Below are 22268 nucleotides of genomic sequence, written 5' to 3'. Positions count from 1 at the left end.
GTATAAACCTCCTAACAGAATGAGTTGAGATTTTCACATGAGATATATCTAGAGGTTTAGCTTGTTTTTTAATGTAGCATATTTCCTTTACAGATGTGACAAATGAGAATGTTTTTTGCATCTATCAGAGTGCTATCAACCCTCCTCATTATGAGCTAATCTACCAGCGTCATGTGTACAATCTTCCAAAGGTACTTACTTCTTTTTAAAAAAAAAAATTTAATGTTTATTTACTTCTGAGAGAGACAGAGACAGAGTGCAAGCTGGAGGGGGCAGAGAGAGAGGGAGACACAGAATCTGAAGCAGGCTCCAGGCTCCGACCTGTCAAGACAGAGCCGGACGCAGGGCTTGAACTCATGAAACCGTGAGATCATGACAGAGCCAAAGTCGGACACGTCCGACAGAGCCCCCCAGGCGCCCCCAAAGTTACTTCTAAATGTAGAAATGGCTATTGAGGAAGGTCATGGTGATTTGCTTTGATAATATTTTTTAAATTAAAGTCTCTTGTCTAAGAAACAGGTAAACTGTTTAAATTAAGGAAAATGAATTTCTTTTTTTTTTTTTTTTTTTTTAATTTTTTTTTTTTTCAACGTTTATTTATTTTTGGGACAGAGAGAGACAGAGCATGAACGGGGGAGGGGCAGAGAGAGAGGGAGACACAGAATCGGAAACAGGCTCCAGGCTCTGAGCCATCAGCCCAGAGCCCGACGCGGGGCTCGAACTCACGGACAGCGAGATCGTGACCTGGCTGAAGTCGGACGCTTAACCGACTGCGCCACCCAGGCGCCCCAAAATGAATTTCTTAAATGTCCCTTTTTTAAACTATAAAAGTAATGTATGCTTAATTTGGGAAAATATAAAGAAAGAGCAGGGGCACCTGGGTGCCTCAGTCGGTTAAGGATGCGACTTCGGCTCAGTTCATGATCTCATAGCTCACAGGTTTGAGCCCCACGTCGGGCTCGGCATTGGCAGTGCAGAGCCTGCTTGGGATCCGTGCTCTCTCCTCACTCTCTGTCCCTCCCCCACTCACACTTTGTCTCATAATAAATAAATTCTGAAAAGAAAGATCACTCATTCCATTACTTAAAGGCAGCTATTGTTAACATTTTTGTTGTATTGCCTTTGATAAATTTCATTTTGGCCTTTTCTCTGTGCTATTTTATGGGTTGAAATCGTATTATTTATGTAGTTTTATTTCCTTTTAAAAATTAACTTCCTTGGGGCGCCTGGGTGGCGCAGTCGGTTAAGCGTCCGACTTCAGCCAGGTCGCGATCTCGCGGTCCGTGAGTTTGAGCCCCGCATCGGGCTCTGGGCTGATGGCTCAGAGCCTGGAGCCTGTTTCCGATTCTGTGTCTCCCTCTCTCTCTGCCCCTCCCCCGTTCGTGCTCTGTCTCTCTCTGTCCCAAAAATAAATAAACGTTGAAAAAAAAATAAATAAATAGAAAATAAAAATTAACTTCCTTAAAGAACTCTTTTGCACTGCTGATAGGAATGCAAACTGGTGCAGCCACTCTGGAAGACAGTATGGAGGTTCTTCAAAAAATCAAAAATAGAACTATCCTATGACCCAGTAATTGCACTACTAGGTATTTATCCAGAGGATACAGAAGTGCTGTTTTGGCGGGGCACGTGCACCCCAATGTTTATAGCAGGGCAATCAACAATAGCCAAAGTATGGAAAGAGCCCAAATGTCCATCGACAGATGAACGCATAAAGAAGATGTGGTATATGAATACAATGGAATATTACCTAGCAATCAAAAAGAATGAAATCTTGCCATTTGCAACAACGTGGATGGAACTAGAGTGTATTATGCTAAGCGAAATAAGAGAAAGATATCACATGATTTCACTCATATGTGGAATTTAAGAAACACAACAGATGAACATAGGGGAAGGGAAGCAAAAATAAGATAAAAACAGAGAGGGAGACACATCGTAAGAGACTCTTACAGAGAACAAACTGAGGGTTGCTGGCTGGGCATTGGGTAGGGGGATGGGCTAAATGGGCGATGGGCCCTAAGGAGGACACTGGTTGGGATGAACACTGGGTGTTATATGTAAGTGATGAATCACTAAATTCTATTCCTGAAATCATTACACTCTATGTAACTAACTTGGATTAAAATTTTTTTTTTAAAGTGAATGGTAGAAAAAAAAAACTTTCTTAATTTAATTAACTTAAATATAATTTCCATCCTATAAAAATCTTTCATAGAAATACTTTTTAATGGCTATAAAAAAGTTATCGTTATATGGGGTGCCTGGGTGGCTCAGTCAGTTAAGCGTCCGACTCCGGCTCAGGTCATGATCTTGCAGTTGGTGAGTTCAAGCCCTGCATCGGGCTCTGTGCAGACAGCTTGGAGCCTGGAGCCTGCTTCAAATTCTTTTTCCCTCTCTCTCTGCCCCTCCCCTGCTCACACTCTGTCTCTCAAAAAATAAATAAGTGTTAAAAAAAATTTTGGGGGGGAGGGCAGCGCCTGGGCGGCTCAGTCAGTTGAGCATTCGACTTTGGCTCAGGTCACGGTCTCACAGTCTGTGAGTTCAAGCGCCGCATCAGGCTCTGTGCTGACAGCTCGGAGCCTGGAGCCTGCTTCAAATTCTGTTTCCGTCTGTCTCTGCCCCTCCCCTACTCATGCTGTGTCTCTCTCTGTGTGTCAAAAATAAATAAAAACATTAAAAATTTTTTTTTCTTAATTGTTTTAAGTTTATTATAAGATTGTAACATAATTTATTCAACCGTTCTCCTACCATTGGACATTTTGGATGTTCTAAATCTTTGTTTTATAAATACTGCTGAATATTCATTTTTATGGATCTAGCTGTCTACATTTTGGGTAATTTTGTTAAAGTCCAAAAGTGGAATTCTAGGTTACAGAATATTTTCAAAGCTTTTAAAATATATTACCAAACTACTTTTATACAAAACATTATGTACCGGTTTACATTTCTGTTCAGGTATCTTACTCTTAACTGCAGACTTCAGTTCTATTGATGACCTTTGTAGTTATTGTTGTTACCAGCTTCTTTACAAAAAAATTTTATATTGACTATAATCATAAATCGTGTTCTCCATCAGATTCCTAGAAGAGTATTAATTGCGTTTTTTTTCAAATTTAATATTCCAGCTTTATAAGTGTTAATATTTTGGGCCATTGAAGTTTCTGTACAAATCCATGCAAATGAAAGTCTGAATTACACGGAATTCTGAGTTAGTAGAATGTGAATTGATAGGATCTGCATTTATCTTTTTGTCTGGTTTGTATAATCTTTGGCTTGGCTTGGTTTAAATCTTGCTGTCTTTTTTTGTCTTTGTTCCAGGGCCGAAATAATATGTTTCATACATTGTTAATGTTTCTCTACATCATAAAAACCAAAGAGTCAGGAATGCTTGGGTAGGTATTGATGCTTTAAAAATGCAAGTACTTAACTTATTTACTGTTTTTCTTCCCATGTTAAGATTCTGCAGAAGCAGCATCATATATTGAAAAGATTGTGGACTGAACAAGAGATATGGCTTTTGGCACTGGCTCAGCCCTGCCACTAACCAGTTCTATTCTCTTGGGCAAATCCATTGATTCCTCACCAACCTCCATTTCCCTACTGGTTTCCCTCATTGGCTTTACAGTTGTGTTCCTCAAGAAGCAACTCTGAGGATGTATTTCAAGCTCTTGCCAATTTAAAATTTATCAACAGAACAAAACAAAGCCATCCCATTTCAGACACAGCCTTCTGCAAAATGTTTATACTTCTAGAGAGGCTGAGTCAGCACCCATTCCATAATATTATTAACTGGGACAGAAAAATGGTCAGTTGAAATTGTTTACTTTGTTATTCTAAATATTTAGAATGAAGCTCATGTCCTGTTTCAATACATTCAGAATTGTCATATGGTCATTTTGGTGATGCAAAATATTAGCATATCAAATAATATTTTGAAGCAGGAGGACTGGTTAAGGCTGGGGAAATCTCGTAATGCAAGGTCTAGAACTCTCAAAACCTGAGGTTAAGAAAATGTGAAGTGAAAGGCTTGGAGTGGAGAACGTCTGGGGTCCATTCCAGTTCCGATACGCATGCCTCTTTTCAGTTTAGCTTAGGTGTCCTGTTTTATATGTGTTTTAGAACTACATTGTCTGATAGAGCAGCCATCCATCACATGTGACAATGAGCATTTGAAACATGACTAATCTGAATTTAGATGTTCTGTAAGTGTAATGTATATAGACCAGAATTTGAAGACCCAAGAAAAAGGGGGGTACAAAAGATCTCATTAATACTTTTGTGCATTGATTACCTGTTGAATTAATACATTGGATATATTGGATTAAATGAAATATATTACTGAAATTAATTAAACCTGTTTCTTTTTACTTTTTATAAAAATTTTAAGATGTCTACTAGAAAATCTAAAATTATGGGGGCATCTGGCCAGCTCAGTCAGTAGAGCTCACGACTCAATCTCTCAGGGTCGTGAGTTCAAGTCCCAGGTTGGGCATAGAACCCACTTAAAATAAAATTTTTTTTAATATAAATAAGATTAAATGTAAACAAATAAATTTAATAAATTAAATATAAATAAAATTAAATATAAATAAAATTTAAGAAGTAACAAAAATAAATTAAAAATATATTTAGAAAAAAATTTTATTTTTTTTTATTTTTTTTTTCAACGTTTTTTTAATTTATTTTTGGGACAGAGAGAGACAGAGCATGAACGGGGGAGGGGCAGAGAGAGAGGGAGACACAGAATCGGAAGCAGGCTCCAGGCTCTGAGCCATCAGCCCAGAGCCCGACGCGGGGCTCGAACTCACGGAACGCGAGATCGTGACCTGGCTGAAGTCGGACGCTTAACCGACTGCGCCACCCAGGCGCCCCTAGAAAAAAATTTTAAATGATGTATGTGGTTTGCATTTCACTGACATTACATTATATTTCTACCGGACAGTACTGCTCTAGAGAAAGCCAAGTTCCTGTCCTTAAACATATTAGATTCAAAGATTTTTAAAAGACATAAACAGTCCAAAAAAATTTTTTTTCACCAAATCAGTCTATGATTCCTATCAAAATCCTAGCAAGTTTTTTTTAGTTCTCTTCTTAATTTTATTTTTTTTAATTTACATCCAAATTAGTTAGCATATATAAAAAATTTTTTTAAATATTTATTTATTTTGCGGATGGTGGGCAGAGAGAGAAGGAGACACAGACTCTGAAGCAGGCTCCAGCCTCTGAGCTGTCAGCACAGAGCCTAGTGCAGGGCTCGAACTCCTGAGGCATGAGATCATGACCTGAGTTGAAGTCAGATGCTTAACCAACCCAGCTACCCAGGATCCCCTTTTATCATATATATATATATATATGTATGTATTTTTTTTTCTTTAATGTTTATCTATTTTTGAGAGAGAGAGAGAACGAGCAGGGGAGGGGCAGAGAGAGGAAGACAATCTGAAACAGGGTCCAGGCTCCGAGCTGTTATGACAGCACAAAGCCCGACAGTGGGGCTCGAACCCACAGACTGTGAGATCATGACCCAAGCCGAAGTCTGACACTTAACTGACTGAGCCATCCATGTGTCCCATTGTCATATATGTTTTAACGTAAGAAAGATTAAATAGGAAACTCACTTTTGTGAAGCATCTAAACTAAATATTCTTTTTTCCTTATTTTTTAATTACAAAAGTAATACATGCCCAATATGCAGATACCTAAATGCCACAGCAGTGTATAGACTAGAAATTGAAAATTCCCGTCTGGTCAGCCTCTCAATCCCACTGCCTCTGAGTACCCAATGTTAGCAGTTAAAAGTGTATGTTTATAGACTACTTTCTGGGAATAAGTTGATCTGGGTTTTATTTTTCATTTTGTTTAAACATGTATTGTGCCTAAACATATTATCCTATGCTTTTTTTTTAATCTTTTTTTTTTTTTTTTTTTTTCAACGTTTATTTATTTTTGGGACAGAGAGAGACAGAGCATGAACGGGGGAGGGGCAGAGAGAGAGGGAGACACAGAATCGGAAACAGGCTCCAGGCTCTGAGCCATCAGCCCAGAGCCCGACGCGGGGCTCGAACTCACGGACCGCGAGATCGTGACCTGGCTGAAGTCGGACGCTTAACCGACTGCGCCACCCAGGCGCCCCTAATCTTTTTTTTTTTTTTTTTTTTTGACATTTATTCATTTTTGAGAGACAGAGACAGAGCATGAGGAGGGGAGGGGCAGAGAGAGAGAGGGAGACACAGAATCCAAAGCAGGCTTCAGGCTCTGAGCTGTCAGCACAGAGCCCGATGTGGGACTCAAACCCAGGAACCGTGAGAGATCATGACCTGAGCCAAAGTCAGACGCTTAACCGACTGAGCCACCCAGGCACCCCTGTGCTCTGCTTTTTAATCTCAGTTTGTCTTAGACATTCTTCCATGTCAGTAAATACAGACCTTTTTCCTAAAATTTCTAGCAGTATTTAATTATAAATATGTGCATGCATATGTATTAGAAATATGAAATATGTTATAAATATAATGTTTTATAATTATTCCTCACTTAGTGCTTCAGAAGGGCTATTTTGAAGCCAAGAATTAATTGAAAAATACTTTAGGGGTGCCCGGATGGCTCAGTCGATTAAGCATCTGACTTGGCCCAGGTCATGATCTCAAAGCTTGTGGGTTCGAGCCCCAGGGCTGACAGCTCTGAGCCGGAGCCTGCTTTGGATTCTGTGTCTCCCTCTCTCTCTGCCCCTCCCCTGCTCATGCTCTGTCTCTGTCTCTCAAAAATGAATAAATGTTAAAAAAAAAAATTTTTTTTATAAAAAAAAAAATATTTTAAATCAATAGCGAGTGTTTGTTTAATGTTTATTTCTGAGAGAGAGAGAGAGAGAGAGACAGAGTGTGAGCTGGGGAGGAACAGAGAGAGAGGGAGACACAGAATCCAAAGCAGGTTCCAGGCTCTGAACTGTCAGCATAGAGCCGGACACAGGGCTAGAACCCATGAACTGCAAGACCATGACCTGAGCCCAAGTCAGACACTTAACTGACCGAGCCACCCAGGCACCCCTCGAATGTTTGGTTTTAATTGAAAGTTTATCTTTTCCTCTCTAGATCCAAATTGACATTTTGATGCATTAATGATTTGTCATGATAGCTTGAAGTTTGTGTTGAGTGCTAGGTACACTTTGTCCACATAAAAATGGAAAAATTTCAGAAGTACTTAGGAGGCTGGCTCAATCTATAGAGCATGCAACTCTTGATCTGGGGGTTATTAGTTCAAGCCAGGTGTTGGATATAGAGCTTATTTAAAAAATAAAGTAAAATAAGATTGAAATATTTAGTGGGGTAATGACTTACTTAGAGGCCAAGAAGAATTCATACAATTTTTAAAGTGCGTATCTTATTGAGCAACTTAAATGTGGAAAAGAAACATTTCAAACTAAAACTAATACATCTTTTATTTATTTGAGATTTTTTTTTTCTTAACCAAGGGAAAAACTTTGAAATTATTAACTTTTTAAATGATTGATTAATCTACTTGATACATTCTAAAACAATCAAATGCTTAAAAACTATTCTATAACTTAAAGGAAATAAGCAAGTGGCTCAAATAGAGTCCATTTGGAATCATTCCCATAAAGCAGCAGCAGATTGATCCAAATACATTATCCAGTCAATGCCAGATATTTGTGCAGTTACTGGAATGAGATGACTGGTTTACTTCCAAAAGGGGGGAAAAATCTAGACAGAATTAACTGCACAACAATTTAAGTGTTCTGTTCAGCAAATAAACCGTAAATAAAGTTTAAAGCTAAAACTAAATGACAAACTGAGACAAAATTTTATAGTTGCAACAGATATAGCAAGTCCAAGCTAATATCCATCATATGTAAAGAGCATATATAAATTCATTGGAAAGAAAATATATAGAAAATGGTCATAGACATGAAAAACTTGCACAAAAAAGCTTTGTGCGTATGGCTAATAATCACAAAAAGATGCTGGTTAGCCTCATATAAAACAAGCCAAAATTAAAACTTTTTTTTCTATCAGATTGACATTTAGCATTTGCAGGGTTTTTTTTGGTTTTTTTTTTAAGATTCTTTTTTTTTTTTTTAAATATACCAACATGGGACTCTACACCCAACATCACAACCCTGATACCAAGATTTGCATGCACTACTGATTGAGCCAGCCAGGTGCCCCTCTCATTGGCAGTTTTGGTGAAGAGTTCCTTGAAGAAATGGGAAAAGCCAATTAATATATAAATGACCTTTTTTGAAGGGCATTTTTGTAATATGTGTATATATATTTTAAAATTTTTGTCAAAAGCAATAACTACTCATAATTTTACAAGTCCTGTGGTGCTGTAAGTTCATGACAGAAATAACCAGTTCCCTGTTCCCCAAGCCCACTAAAGACAGCCACTTGAAACTCTCTTAGCCTTTTTCTTCTGATATTATTATAGTTCCAAATAATAGAGGCATGCGGCTGTCTCTTGATTCTTCAGTTTGGGACATCGGAGGTTGATTTCTTACTTTGTCAGATGAGTAATCTCTTTCTCTTATAGCCCTCTCCTTTGTACTTTGAATACTGTATAGTACTCTCTAGAGTAGAAGTAGATTTTTCTTTTTGTTTATATATAAGTAGGGTTTAGTTTAAGCTATATTAAGAATTCCCATGTACACATTCACTAAAGCATCCATAATAATTAGTAAATTCTTAATTCGGATTTAATAGGTAAAATTCTCTAAGAAACCTAGCAGCTCTATATCATATCCTCCATGTAAAAAATTTAATTGCTACCTCTACTTTAATCTTGCTAAAATTATTCTGTAATATTCCTTGAATTTTCCACACCCTGTAAACGCATTTGTCCTAAATTGGGGTTTTAAGCCCAGTGAAGAAAGCAATTACTATTACTAGGGTCCACCTGATAAGCCATATGTAACATAACTCATTACAGAATGGCATTAAATGTTACCAGTTAAATATGTATTCCTTGTAAAGACTAGTTTTTGTTATTTGAAGAGACCTTAAATGTTTGGAAATCAACTCAACTAAAAAGTTGTTTTTTTTTTTTCTTTTCGTAGGAGAGTTAATCTTGGTCTATCCGGTGTGAATATTTTGTGGATTTTTGGCGAGTAGTGTGGGTCGTTTAATTCCAAACATTAGGACTTTTATTTGATTGAACCAGGAGTTGAATCTAAGCATCTCTGAGTCACTGTGTCTTTTGAAATAAGATACATGTGTGTGTGTTAACAGACTCTTTTAGATTTAACGAAAAATTAGCTGTTATGAAACTTCTTGTTAAAGTATTTCCTGTGTTCTCTACACCGAGAGACATTACCTTCACTTTTTTTATTACCTTTCAGATTTTTCAGTTGTCTGTGAAACTGCAAACCTTCAGATATTTGTTGACCCAAAACAGTGCAATTTCCCCTTAAGAAATTTGAGTCCTTTTTCATTGTAACCTACAAATGAGAATCATCCACCTGATTTTTCCCCACAAAAAAGTTTTTTTTTTCAATCGCATTATTTGGTGTAAATACTTAAAAAGAAACAAGGAAATTGCTAATTCACCTTTTTTTATCTCTTTACTTCCCTGTTGTTCTGTAGATCAGCCCAAGGCCCACATGTAAAGAGATGAGATCAACTTGTAAGCAATGTATTATTAGTCCATGTGCATTTTTAAATAATATTGAAAGAGGTTTGACAGTGTTGGCATGTTTAGAAGTCAGCTCTCAGATTAACTCACAGAGTTAAACTATCTGGGTCTTAGGTTAAAAGGCTGAAGACATTAAGAAACTCTTGCTTTCTTTTTAATAATTCAATCTGACTGTGTTATTTTAAGAGTTCTCTTTTAAGATCATACAATATCTGTTTAAATTTTTTTAGATATGTTCAAAATATCTGGAGAGTAAGAAGTGACTGAGTTTTGCTTGACTCTATTTTCTTACGTATCTACGTATAGGACCTTGAAGGCTAGCTAGCAAGTGTGTTTGTTTTCTGGATTGACGTCCTATTAGAGACCACTTCTGTCACCTTACGTAAACCTGGAAACAAAACTAGAATCTTCTGAGTAACTGCATTTTGGTCCTATATGTGCATCCCATTTTTAATAATTTGTAAATTCTGTTTTTCGACAAGTCGTTCCTGTGTTTTGAAAGTCCTATGTCCAGAGGAAAGGAGGTTTCTTTTCACTGCTTTTGATGTATGTTGAACATGTTTGCTGTGGTATTTTAGAAGAAAATGTCAATTAAACATGTTAAATACGAGAACATGTGAAAATCTAAGTACTGTTTCAAAACTTATTGAAGGTGTCACAGAATAACAGTTGTTACATGGTTAATTAACATTCTTTATTAAAGGGAATAAGGGAAAAAATTTAACACATTAAGACAAAGGTTTTTTTTCTTTATAGGACTTATGGCAGCTTTTAGTCCAAAAATTCAAAGCTATAATATTTTTATTTTGTGACTATCAAGAAAATATAATATGTGGGAAGTATACATGTAAAAAGACTAGAGATACATGCTAAAAAAGAAAAGCTCTTTTGTTTGCATACTGTGAGTCTAGCGTGGATTACTATATTCTAGGTAGTTTTCCTATAGTGACTAGTCTCCACAAGTGTTTGAGCCAACTTATACTTTAATGTAGCCTTTATTAAAAATACTTTGATAAATTAGTTGGCATTCACATGTCAGGAAAACAGTGCACTGCAAATATGGTAAAATTTTTGGGGTCTTTGTGTTAAAATGAGTAAATACCTACTTTAATTAAATGTTATTTATAGGGTATTTTTCACGAGTTTTTCTTTTCATTGCTTGACTCATCCTTGTGGGATCAGATCCACCAATTATGTTGATTTTAGATTATGTTCTCTGTATCATTTATCCTTCCCCCCCCCCCCCTGCTATGAATATCAGCCTTTACTTCAGCCAAATTTGTTTTAGGAGCGTATCTAGGTGTTCATAATTTAGTTCCCACGAAGACATAAAAATGCTGTGTTGCTTGGCTTTCTCAAACTGATATATGGTACACTTTAAACGGATATTTCCGTAGTGAAGACATGTAGCATATGGCTGGCACTTCTAAACCCGGCTTTGGAACAGAAGTCCTTTATTTTTTTAGAATATCAATCTTTTAAATGTGGACTTTTCCTCAAAGGTCAGTCTTGGTCCTGTGTTTCCCTGTCTCTGCTTTTCCTTAGAGATCTCATTCACTCCACAACTTAGTTTATCACCTCTCTGCATCTGATTCCCAAATTTACCACCAACCATAATGTCTCTCCTGCCTGAGCTCTGGCGTCCGACATTTCCATTCGCGTGTCCTGTGGACTGTGCGACCGGAACTGAATTCACATCTGCCAAAACCCGCTCGCTCTTCTAGCCTCCCTTTTTCTGTTCATTGTACTACCAGTTGCCCACGCTCAAAACTCTGGTGTCATCTTTGATTCCTTCGCTCCCTGGGTCCCCAATCCAATTAGGCAGCAAACCTCATCCATTCTTTCTTAACAGTGTCTCTTGCAGCTGTCCCTTTCCGTTTCTGCTGCCCCTGTGCTCATTTGCACCCTTATCAACTCACATAGGACCACTACGACAGCCTAATTCATCTCGCAGCTTCCTGACTGTTGCCGAGCTTCCAGACTTTCCAATTCATCCCGCGCATTCTCTTCAAATTCATCTTCCTGAAACACCTGTTTGATCATTTCATTCCCCTGATCAATTCCTTAGCCTGACATTTAAAGCCCTCCACAATCTGGCCCCAAGCTAGCCTTCTCCTCCCAGATTCTCGGCCCCAGCCAGGGCGGGCTGCCGCCTGCTGGGCTCTCTGTGCGCTTCCTCCCGCTTGTCCCCCTCACTCTCTGGGGAACCCCCAGAGCAGCCTGCCCCTGCCTTGAGACTTCACTCTGATTAAACCTGCTATTTTTTGGAGCTAGTTCTGACCACTCCAGCTGGCAGTCATTTCTCCCCCAGGGTGATTGGATCCGTGCCCCTTTTCTGGCACTCAGCAGCCATGTGAATAGATTCAGAAGTGACTTTTGGTCTAACGGTGCGTCCTCGTATCTTTTCTCATCTGCCGAAAAGAACGGAGTTTTTTACTAGTCTGAGCTGTCCTGCTGTTCGGGACGACTTGACAATGGCTAAAGCCACCTTCTGGGAAAGGCTTGCATTCTCCTCTTTGAAGGATGCCTTTCGAGCAGCCAGGCTCCCTGGCTTTTCCTTCTGTGTTAGGCCTGAGGAGAAGGAAGCAGCCCCGGGACCAGACAGCAACAGGGGGGCTGCCCGAGTGAGGTGTGAGGAAAATGCCACAACCGGGTCTCTGCACCCCAAAGGTCTTCCTCAGTGAGCTGGGTGAGGCCCTGCGCCTTAGCACGCTGTTCCAAATGCCACAGCGTCCACGGGAAGGGGCACGGGGTGCACCCATCCCTCGGTGACTCCGGTTCCGGCCGCCTCCAGACCGTGGGTAGTGGCCGAAGGCAAAAACGCGTGACTATGAGCAACAGGGGGCTGGGCTCTCTGGCGGGAAAGCTTCTGAGAAGGATCTGGGGAGGCCTTGTCTGCACGCTTAAAATGAGAGGGGTTTGTACAACGAGCACCTGTGCTTCCTGGTCCCTGGTGACCAGGTTGCCACATCTCGCTGGGTGTGCCAGTGGCTTTCTGCTGAGTCTAGAGGTTGTTAGGTGTTGCTTCTGAGCCACATCTTTAATTCGTGCCCTGGAAGGTCATCCAGGATTCCATTTCCACACTGACTGAGCTGTACTCACCTCGGGGACAGGTCGTGGGTTCCACAGTCAGGGTTAGGAAGAGGAGTCCAGTACAGCAGGATGGGGCTGCAGAGCAAGCAGGACCCCGTCCACCCAGGGATATTTCACCACAATGTCCCCTGCAGGCAGTCCCCAGCTGCGGCCGTGGGTGCCGTAATGACAGTTCAGAGCCTGGAGCCTGCTTTGGATTCTGTGTCTCCCTCTCTGCCCCTCTCCCGCTCGCTCTCTCTTTCAAAAATAAATAATAAACATTAAAAAAATTTTTTTAATAAAATAAAGCTATAGTTACATCCTTTCATGTCCCCAAAGCAAAATGAATACTCCAAAACCAGTCTGGCTAGAAGAGCCACTGGCCTGAATGGGCTGAGGCTTGGGAGGACTGAGCTCTTTTCCCTGACTGGGGCAGGGTAATTACCTTTTACGCTGATTCTGATTCAGAGATCACCGAGAAGCTACAAGCTAAAATAACAGATGACTTTTAGGTAGTGCTTTTAGGTAGGGAAAAAACTGGCTTTGCAAAGTCCCCAAACAGACTGTGAGCATAAACGTAAGAAATGGCCCCTTTGGCATTGTGAAGCCACTATCTCGTTCATGGACCAGGAGACCTTCATGGCCTTGACACGCCCTTGCCCCACCCCAACTGCTCTTGCCCAGCTGGATCTGCCCCCTGCTCCCCCCACCCCAGATCTGGCCCTTCCCCAGCATAGACAATGCTACCTTTGTACCTTGAAGGCTGGGCTTTCTGGTCTACCAAGAAAACCCCGTCTCCTTCCTTTCCCATTTCTAAACTAGAAGGAAAAAATAACAACCCTGAATCAGACTCTGCTTTCATGAACTGCATCCCATAGGGGGAAAGTCAGAAGGTGGTGATCTGCTCTGTTGGGGGCAAGACTTGTTTTCTCAGGCAGCGGCCAGGCACGATTCTTCCTCAGACACATGGTGTGTAGACTGGAACCAGGCAGCTCTGTGATAGTTTTGGCCCAGACTACAGGCATCAGCGTCCTGAGCTCCAGCTCCACAGAAAGGCCCCTTGTGCTCCTAGTGGGGAGGGGCATCATCCACTGGACAGCCTGCGGGGCAGAGCAGTCCAGCTAACTCGTGAAAGTAAGACTTGGCAGAAGAAAGATCTAAAGCCATCAGCCCCCAAACCTGGTAGTTTGAAAAGGTGTTAACGTGGCATCCGTCTCAAGTTAGTTAACCACTGTTAAAAGTAAATTCAGTAAGGGGCGCCTGGGTGGCTCAGTCGGTTGAGCGTTCGGCTCAGGTCATGATGTCGCGGTTTGTGGGTTCGAGCCCCACGTCGGGCTCTGTGCTGACAGTTCAGAGCCTGGAGCCTGCTTCGGATTCTGTGTCTCCTTCTCTCTCTGCCTCTCCCCCACTTGTGCTCTCTCTCTGTCTCTCAAAAATAAATGTAAAAAAAATTTTTTTTGAAAAAAAAAAAAGTAAATTCGGTACGATGTTCTGCTTCCAGTTCAAAGTTCTGCATGAGTTCTTTAAAGTCTTTTTTAAGCCATCTTGAAAATTCCTGGAGCTAACTACCTTAAAGTTGTGGTTAGACTGTACTTAGAACTCGGAGCTAACGTCCACATCCCAGAATTAGGGATTCTCTTAAATGAGACACAACGTATTTTCTATGCAGCCAGAGAAATGATCTTTCATTGAAACTACTCTATCTCTGAGTCCATTGCTACTTTTTTTCCCACCTCAAGACTCTATTTCCCCACACATACGCCCTCCCCTCTCACCTACCCGCAGTAGTTTTCTGCTGGTGACGGATCTGCAGCTCTCACTGGCTTGCCCTTCTGACCCTGTCCCGGCAGGTGCAACAATGGGGCAGTGCTAGAACAAATACCAAGGAAAACCAGAGGCCCTGCAGACAGTGGAACTCCTGTAAATGATAGAGCTTCTGTTAGACTCTGGCTTCCTTCAGGTCCTTGAGGGCAGGTGCATGTGAGATACTCAGGAACTATTTGTTGGATTAACAAGCGGATTGAGTAGAAATTCACTTGAAAAGCAATCCTTTTCTTGTTCTGGACTGGAATTTTCAGTGTGCTTTCCATGCTGAAGACCGTAGAGAGCTCTCTGGCTGGTGAGTAGAAGGGCGGCAGAGAGGAAAAAAAGCTAGGGATTGGCAGTTGGCTCTAAACTTGTAGAGAAGAAGGTCAGAGGACCCACTCTACATTTCCATGCATCCTTCTTCATTGGGCTCTATGGAAATTAATTCAACAGTAAGGAGTACGTATACGCCTGGGAGTGGGTGGAGCCATCTAGATGCACATCTGCCAGCAGTTTCTCAGTTGGGTGCAAAATTGGTGGCATCCTGCAAGCTGACACAGCCGGAGCTGTGTTAGGATAGATGCGAGGTGTGAGAGCTGGGAACCCCGTGATCCGATCCCGGGATACCATCATCCCGTTCCCTGGCACACTGCAGAGTTTTCTCCAAGTATGTGTCTCATTGGACCAGAAGATGTGCTTCCTGAGCTGCTTCTCTGGAACATGCTTTCTCTGAGGATAGCCTCCGTCTGTTCCACAGAGTCTGTGCCCCCCGGCCACACCAGGATCGGCCACACTCCTCCACTGCTGGTGGCCCTGGAAATTAGTACAGCCTTTTCGGAACATAACACGGGGCTATATCTCCGTCACTCCTGCTGCATAACAAACTATTCCCCCAAAGCATCATTCAGTATCACTTTTCCCCGGGGAGCTGGAAGACTGAATCGTCTTTAAGGCTTGTTCATTCACATGGCTCGTGGTCGACGCTGGCTATTGGCCGGGGGCCTAACTGGGAATGTGGGCGCAATGTCCACACAGGGCTTCCACATGTGGCCTGAGCCACTTCTTAATTCCAAGAGCAAGTATCTTGAGAAAGGAGGGGGGAGATGGGGACAGAAGCATATTACTTTTTATAACCTAGACTCGAAAGTTGCACGTTTCTTCCACTGCATCCTGTTGATCGAGGCGGCTACAAAGAACGGACCATTTTCAAAGGGAGGGAGCCTAGACCCCACCTCTCCATGGAGAGAGTATGTGGGATGGGTCATATGTTGATGTGGCCGTTTTTGAAAAATACGATCTACCACAAAGTGCAATGCCCACCTCCTGCGATATTAATATTCTTTGGCTCATCGATCCTAGGAAAATGTATCCTAGGAAAATATTCAACAGGAAAAAAATAAGTTATGCCTAAAGATATTCATTGTGAGCATTTGCTCATTGATTTATCCATCCCCCCAGTAAATATTGTTTAAATTCTTTTGCTAGGTGCTAGGAATACAGAGGAGACTTAATATACCCGTTTTCCCCTCACATGGTTTCTAGTCTATAATAGCTAAAAACAAAATCCATCCAAATGTCTAGTGATAGAACGGTTTAATCAATTATTGTACCTCAATTCTGTGAGATCTATCCTTGAATGAGATACTTACAGACTTAGTTTGACCTCTTTCCAAAATTCCTACAACTCTAACAAGACTATGTAAAAAGATGGGGGAAATGTCGGGTAGAAGTGAAAGCAAATCAAAGTTGTACGTCTACTGTGGTTACAGTTATGTAAAAATATGCATGCGGATCGCCAACTACAACAGAATATCCAAATGTGAACTCACTTGTTGAAACGGGAACGTGGATGATTGTTTTTCCATTTTCAATTCCCTCTCAATGGTATGTCGCTTTTACAATAAAAAAAAAAAAAGTCCAGAAAGGGGGGTGGGGTGGGGGAAAGTGGTGCAAAACAGGATTTTACAGGTCAAAGGAAGAGAAGGCTCTGCTGAGTGAGAAGGTGAGGTGGGACAGGTGGCAAATGAGCTTCAGCAGGACGAGAAAGCAGCAGGGATCCAGCCATGAAGACAGGAGCGGGGGAGCTGACTTTGGAAAACTGCAAAGCATCCCACCCGAGCCGTGTTTACTGGAGCCTGGGAAGTTGGGGCTCGAAGGAAAGGTTCACCTAAGGCTGCAGAGTTGACCGTAGAGACTCCCCCGCTTTTTGAGCAGAGATTGAAGTCAAAGGTGTACCCAAGGAAGATGACCCTGCCCGCTGTCCCGAGGATGACAGAAGCAGGCAGGGAGGCCTGGGAGGAGGCTGCTGCCGAAGGCCAGGTGGGGCAGGAAAGCTTGGAGAGCGATTGTGAAAGCAGAAACGGTCACAACGTGGTACCTTGGTAGACACAGCTCCCGAGACTTCGGTCTGCGTGGTTACGACGACTGCAGCGCTAATCGCGGAAATTGGAGGAAGAAGAACCGGTTGGCAGAAGAGAGATTTTCTTTTTTTTTTTTTTTTTTCAACGTTTATTTATTTTTGGGACAGAGAGAGACAGAGTATGAACGGGGGAGGGGCAGAGAGAGAGGGAGACACAGAATCGGAAACAGGCTCCAGGCTCCGAGCCATCAGCCCAGAGCCTGACGCGGGGCTCGAACTCACGGACCGCGAGATCGTGACCTGGCTGAAGTCGGACACTTAACCGACTGCGCCACCCAGGCGCCCCATATTTTCAACACGCTGAGTTCGAGCTGTTAACTGGGACATCCACACGGAATGACAACAGATAGCTGGAAACATAAAGTCTGAATCTTAGGGAAGAGATCCCCTTTTTGGCAAAATAGTCTGAACCTCCCACTCGGCCTAGAAGGCTCTTCCCCCAGCTGTGTGTAACATCTGCTTCCTGTCTTCAGGAAGAGCTCTGCTCAAATGCCACCTCCTTGGACGCTTTCTTGCCACCCTAAAATGGCACTGCTGTCACCATCTCCCTTACCCCGCTCAGCTCTTCTTCATTGCACATACGTGAGACTTTACTTACCCCCACCAGCGCCCCCCTTTAGAGATGGGACGCCTGCGTCATCGTCCTGTGTTAAGAACTGCACATTGGGGCGCCTGGGTGGCTCAGTCGGTTAAGCGTCCGACTTCGGCTCAGGTCATGATCTCGCAGTCGGTGAGTTCGAGCCCCGCGTCGGGCTCTGTGCGGACAGCTCGGAGCCTGGAGCCTGTTTCAGATTCTGTGTCTCCGTCTCTCTCTGCCCCTCCCCCACTCACCCTCTCTCTCCCTCTCTCTCTCCTTCAAAAATAAATAAACATTAAAAAATTAAAAAAAAAAACTGCACGTTAATGGGCAATGGGGCGCCGATTCGCTCTTATGTGAATTTCCATTATGAAATGATAATAACAAATGGCATATATTCTTCTGACTCCAGAGCTCAGTCTAAAGATTGAAAACTTCTCTGCTCAAAAATACAACTTAGAAGAAAGGACACCCACCAACTGGTTTTTAAGAACGTCTCCTGCATAGCGGCAGGTACTTCCAGGCATATCCTGTTGGCCAGCCCTTAATCACAGGGACACATCAAGCTGCAGGGGAATCTGAGGAAAGTAGGTTTTGTCTGCCATGATCATGGCCATGGCCAGCTAATAATCCTAGCACTACAGACGAAGGGGAGGGGTTGGATGTTGGACAGCAGCAGCAGTCTGTCACTGAGGAGATGTCTATACAAACCCACAGAGCCTTGGCTGTGCCTGCCTCCAAGGGCCGTGAACATGGTACAGAGTCCATTGTCCCCTGGAATGGTGTAACTCACCAAGGGTTTCCTAACCCTCTCCCTGGTCCCCAGGCACTGAAGATAAGGAAATGTTCAACATTTCTGTGTTCCAGATGCCAAGATCTGGAGCAAAACATTGCAGGGACATCTACAATGCTTCTGCTTAACATTCTAAGTATTTTTAGCCAGCACCAGCTACATAATCTGTGGGACCCAGTGCAAAATTAAAATTGGGTGGGGGGGGGGGGGGACAGGCCTGGGTGGATCAGTTGGCCTGACTCTTGATTTTGGCGTAGGTCATGATCTCAAGTTCACAGGTTCAAGCCCCGCGATGGGCTCTGCGCTGACATCATGGAGCCTGCTTGGGATTCTCTCTCTCTGCCCCTCCTCTGCCCAAGTGCTCTCTGTCTCTGTCTCTCTCAAAATAAAAAAAATAAAAAAAAATAAATGAAAATGTGGGGTCTCTTGTTAAAAATTACCAAGAATTTCAAGACAGCCACAACAGAGCATTAAACCAATCACAAGGCCCTTCTAAGTGTGGGGTCCTGGGTGGCTGTCCAGGTGGCAGTCCTGTGACACCAGTTCTGTGTTTAGCCTAGTAAAAGAAAGAGTGTGTGTGTGTGTGTGTGTGTGTATCTTTTTTAAGTTTGTTTATTTTGAAAGAGAGTGTGTGAGCGGGGAGGGAGAGAGAATCCCAAGCAGAGGCTGCACTGTCGGCAAAAAGCCTGATGTGGGGCTCAATCCCATGAGCCGTGAGATTGTGACCTGAGGCGAAATCAAGAGTCAGATCAACTGACTGAGCCCCCGAGCGCCCCAAGGAGCTCTTTAGATTGTGTGAAACACCACATGCAAGTAGTGTTGGCTTTGGGGGCCGCTTCAGTTTTGGGGTGAGATGTGTTTCCTTGTCGTAGCTTAGAAAGCCTGGAAGTGGCCTTGGGGATCAAGCAGCTGGACCGTCTCATTGTACAGAAGACCCAGAAGCCCAAAGAGGGCCTGCCCCTGCCCAGGGTCCTGCCTGGGCCACTGTAGAAGTCCGGCCTTCAGACTCCACGGTGCCGCAGGAGGTAGTCGTTTGTCCCCATCAGGCCGGCTCTGTGGTGCCAGGCCACAAGGCATCGTTGACACTCCTGGGACCTCCCAGCTCCTACTTGGGCTAGATTCTTCCTCCGGCCTGTATGGTCAAAGCAGACAAAACCAGGAGGCTCTCCGTCCTTGGTTCCTTCTAGGGGATGTGCCACGAGTCCTCGGGAGCTGAATGGTGGCTTGAAGAGCTTGGCCACTGCGCTCTGATACTTACTTCCTCTCCACAGATGCCTCCAGGCTGGGCATCCGCGGCCTTGGTGCGGAGGTGGGCAGAGAGGTAAGGGCGGGACGCGGCGCACCTGCCAGGTAGGTGCTGAGGGCTCGCCCCGAGGGCACTGGCCAGGGTAGAGGCCAGGCACGCCCTCCTGGTGGAAGCGGGAGCGGGAGGCCGCGGGCCCGGGGAGGATCGGCCGTGTGGGAGTCGCGCTGAGCCGGGGCAGGCGCAAGGGCAGATGAATGTGTCACGGGGAGCGGGGCGGGCGGGGTGTCAGATGGGCACGCTTGTCTCCGGGGGAAAGAAGGTTGTGCGAGACGCGAGGCGGAGGAGAGGGGAGCGATTAGCGAGCGGGCGTGAGTCACGCATCCAGTCCCCGGGCAGCGGCGCGCGCCGCGGGCTCCCCTGGGTGCGGACTCGGTGCCAGGCGGCGCAGCTGGCGCCGGGAAAGGTGCCAGCTTTCCTGCGGGGGCCTCGCGGGGTGGGGGCCGGAGCCGGGGATCTGATGGCCACCTGCTCCTGGCGTGAATCCAGAGGGCGCTGGTATCTGTGCCTGCGGGGGCCCTGCCGGTCCCGGCGCCGCCACCACCCCCATCCCCCCACCCCCCGCGGCGGGAGGACAAAGCGGGGCCGCCCGACCGTCGTCGCACGCGGCGGGCCCCGCACCGCAGGAGGGAAGGGCGCCCTGCCTGTGCCGGCGGGAGGCCCTCCCGGCCAGGACAGATGCTGTCCCTGCCTCCCTGCCAGGCCGGGACGCCCAGGCCGGTGACCACCAGCTTCCCTGTGCCGTGCGGGGCCGAGGGCCAAAGAAATCAAGTGGTTTTCATCCCCGCCGTAGGCCGCAGGGCTGCCAGTGGCTCAGGCCTTCATCCTGAAGGCACCTGGGTCCCCACTGTGGCCCGAGTTTCTAGAAGGCTCTTTTCAGAGTCGACCGCTTCTCCCTCCCCGACATGGGCCCTGAGAGGGGTGGCCGTGGGTACGAGGGAGCCTGCCTCAGAAAAGGCACTAGGAAGGGAGGCCTGGGTGGCTCAGTCAGTTAAGCTTCCGGCTTCCCCTCAGGTCATGATGTGGCGGTCAGTGAGTTCGAGCCCCACGTCGGGCTGTGCTGACAGCTCAGAGCCTAGAGCCTGCTTCAGATTCTGTGTCTCCCTCTCCCTCAAAAATAAATAAACATTAAGCAAGAAAGGGCACTAGGAAGCCCCCCTTCTCCAGGAAGCTGCAGCAGCCCCAGCTGCAGGCCTGGAAGGAGCTTCTGTTCCTAACCTCTGCCCTCTAACTAGGCTGCTGCCCGGGAGAGGGAGGTAGGGAAACAACGGCCTCTCCTCCTGAAGGTCCCTGTGGCTATTCAGGCACCAGCTCCACTGGCTTCTCTCTGTATCCACGGGGTTACTCGGGGGTGTCACAGGCCGGATGTCGGCCTTTCCAAAACTGTACCTGTGGCTGCTGAGGAGGAGGGGGTCTCTTACACCCGCGTGGTCACTTGCGTTGGCTCCTCTCCTGAGAAGCTCCTCTGCCCTGGTTGGGGAGAAGAGTGGGGGGCACTGACGTGTGTCCGGAAAGCTGAAGGTCCCTGCCCTGCTTGGCCAGACCTAAGAGAGGGAAGCGCCAGGCCGGTCTCGCCCTGGCCTCTGTCGCCACTGCCTGACCGCCACACAAGGCCTCAGAAGAAGGGATCTGGCTACAAGACTTCGGTGTCATTTCCCCGCCTTCAACGTCAGTCAGCAAATTTATTGAACTCTTAATGTGCTCAGGGCCTCGCCGCTCTCACCTGCGGCTGATCGCTGCCCTTCCCTGTATCCATTTTCTCTGTCTGCAAAAATGAGATCAATACATCTCAGCTGAGACGTAAGAGGTTCTTCCACGGCAGAGCTGGTAAAGGAACAATAGCCAGAGGCCTTCACCTTCCCGCGCAGCCCGACCAGCGTGAGGCGATGACTGAGGAGTGCACAGGAATCCCCCACCTGGAGGGAGCGCGGTGTGGGCAGGCTTCCTTCACACCCGCTGAGGTGCGAGGACGTGTGAAGGTTGGCCCATCTTCACACTTGGTAGCAGATGCCTCCCTGGGTCACAGTCATCCCCTGCATGCGCGTGTTTTTGAACTTAAAACATTTTTAATTTTACTTTTTAAAAGTTTATTCATGGATTTTGAGAGAGTGGGAGGGGCAGAGAGAGAGGGAGAGAGAGCATCCCAAACAGGCCCCGCGCTGTCAGCACAGAGCCCGATGCGGGGCTCGAACTCACAAACCGTGAGATCGTAACCTGAGCCAAAACCAGGAGCCAGACGCTTAACCAACTGAGCCACCCAGGTGCCCCGAGTGGTATTGAACTTTTCACGTCACCTCTGATTTGCCCCCTCTGCCTCAGCGTTTGAAACCTCATGGTTTATGTACCATAAATATGTATGAACAGCCGCTGGGGTGGTTTAGTCCTCAGGCCATTTTGTCAGTATATTTGTGTTTCCTGACCTTTTTAGAATATCCTTGAGAAACAGAACACAGTTCCTGTTTCTTTTGTTTCCTTTTTGCTCACCAGGGTCTACCGTGGGGTTCCGTACACAGCCGGTGCTGAACTGCTTGCTAACTAAAATGGTGACAGCTTAGAGACGGTCCAGAGAGACTCAGTTGGTTGAGCGTCCAACTTCAGCTCAGGACATGATCTCACAGCTTGTGAGTTCAAGCCCCGCATCAGGCTCTGTACT

The 22268-nt window shown here is 44.9% G+C and overlaps 1 protein-coding gene across 4 annotated transcripts in view; it reads left to right on the top strand.

The window, feature by feature from the left end:
* Positions 1-10777, top strand: part of TMEM209 (transmembrane protein 209) — a 36901-nt gene extending 26124 nt beyond the window's left edge. For 2 of the 4 annotated variants that reach the window (XM_045495638.1, XM_045495639.1), the window contains exons 13-15: positions 94-191; positions 3322-3395; positions 9071-10777. In XM_045495638.1, coding sequence (XP_045351594.1) covers positions 94-191; positions 3322-3395; positions 9071-9125 — 227 coding nt within the window. In that variant the 3' untranslated portion in view covers positions 9126-10777. Of the gene's footprint in view, positions 1-93; positions 192-3321; positions 3396-8445 lie in introns of all 4 variants that reach the window. The other 2 variants (XM_045495640.1, XM_045495641.1) reach the window with 1 other exon arrangement.
* Positions 10778-22268: the final 11491 nt, after the last annotated feature.

Source organism: Leopardus geoffroyi, chromosome A2, assembly GCF_018350155.1.
Source record: "Leopardus geoffroyi isolate Oge1 chromosome A2, O.geoffroyi_Oge1_pat1.0, whole genome shotgun sequence".
Lineage (NCBI taxonomy): Eukaryota > Metazoa > Chordata > Mammalia > Carnivora > Felidae > Leopardus > Leopardus geoffroyi.
Note: the sequence above shows the minus strand (reverse complement) of the source record. Positions and strands in the feature narration are given on the sequence as shown.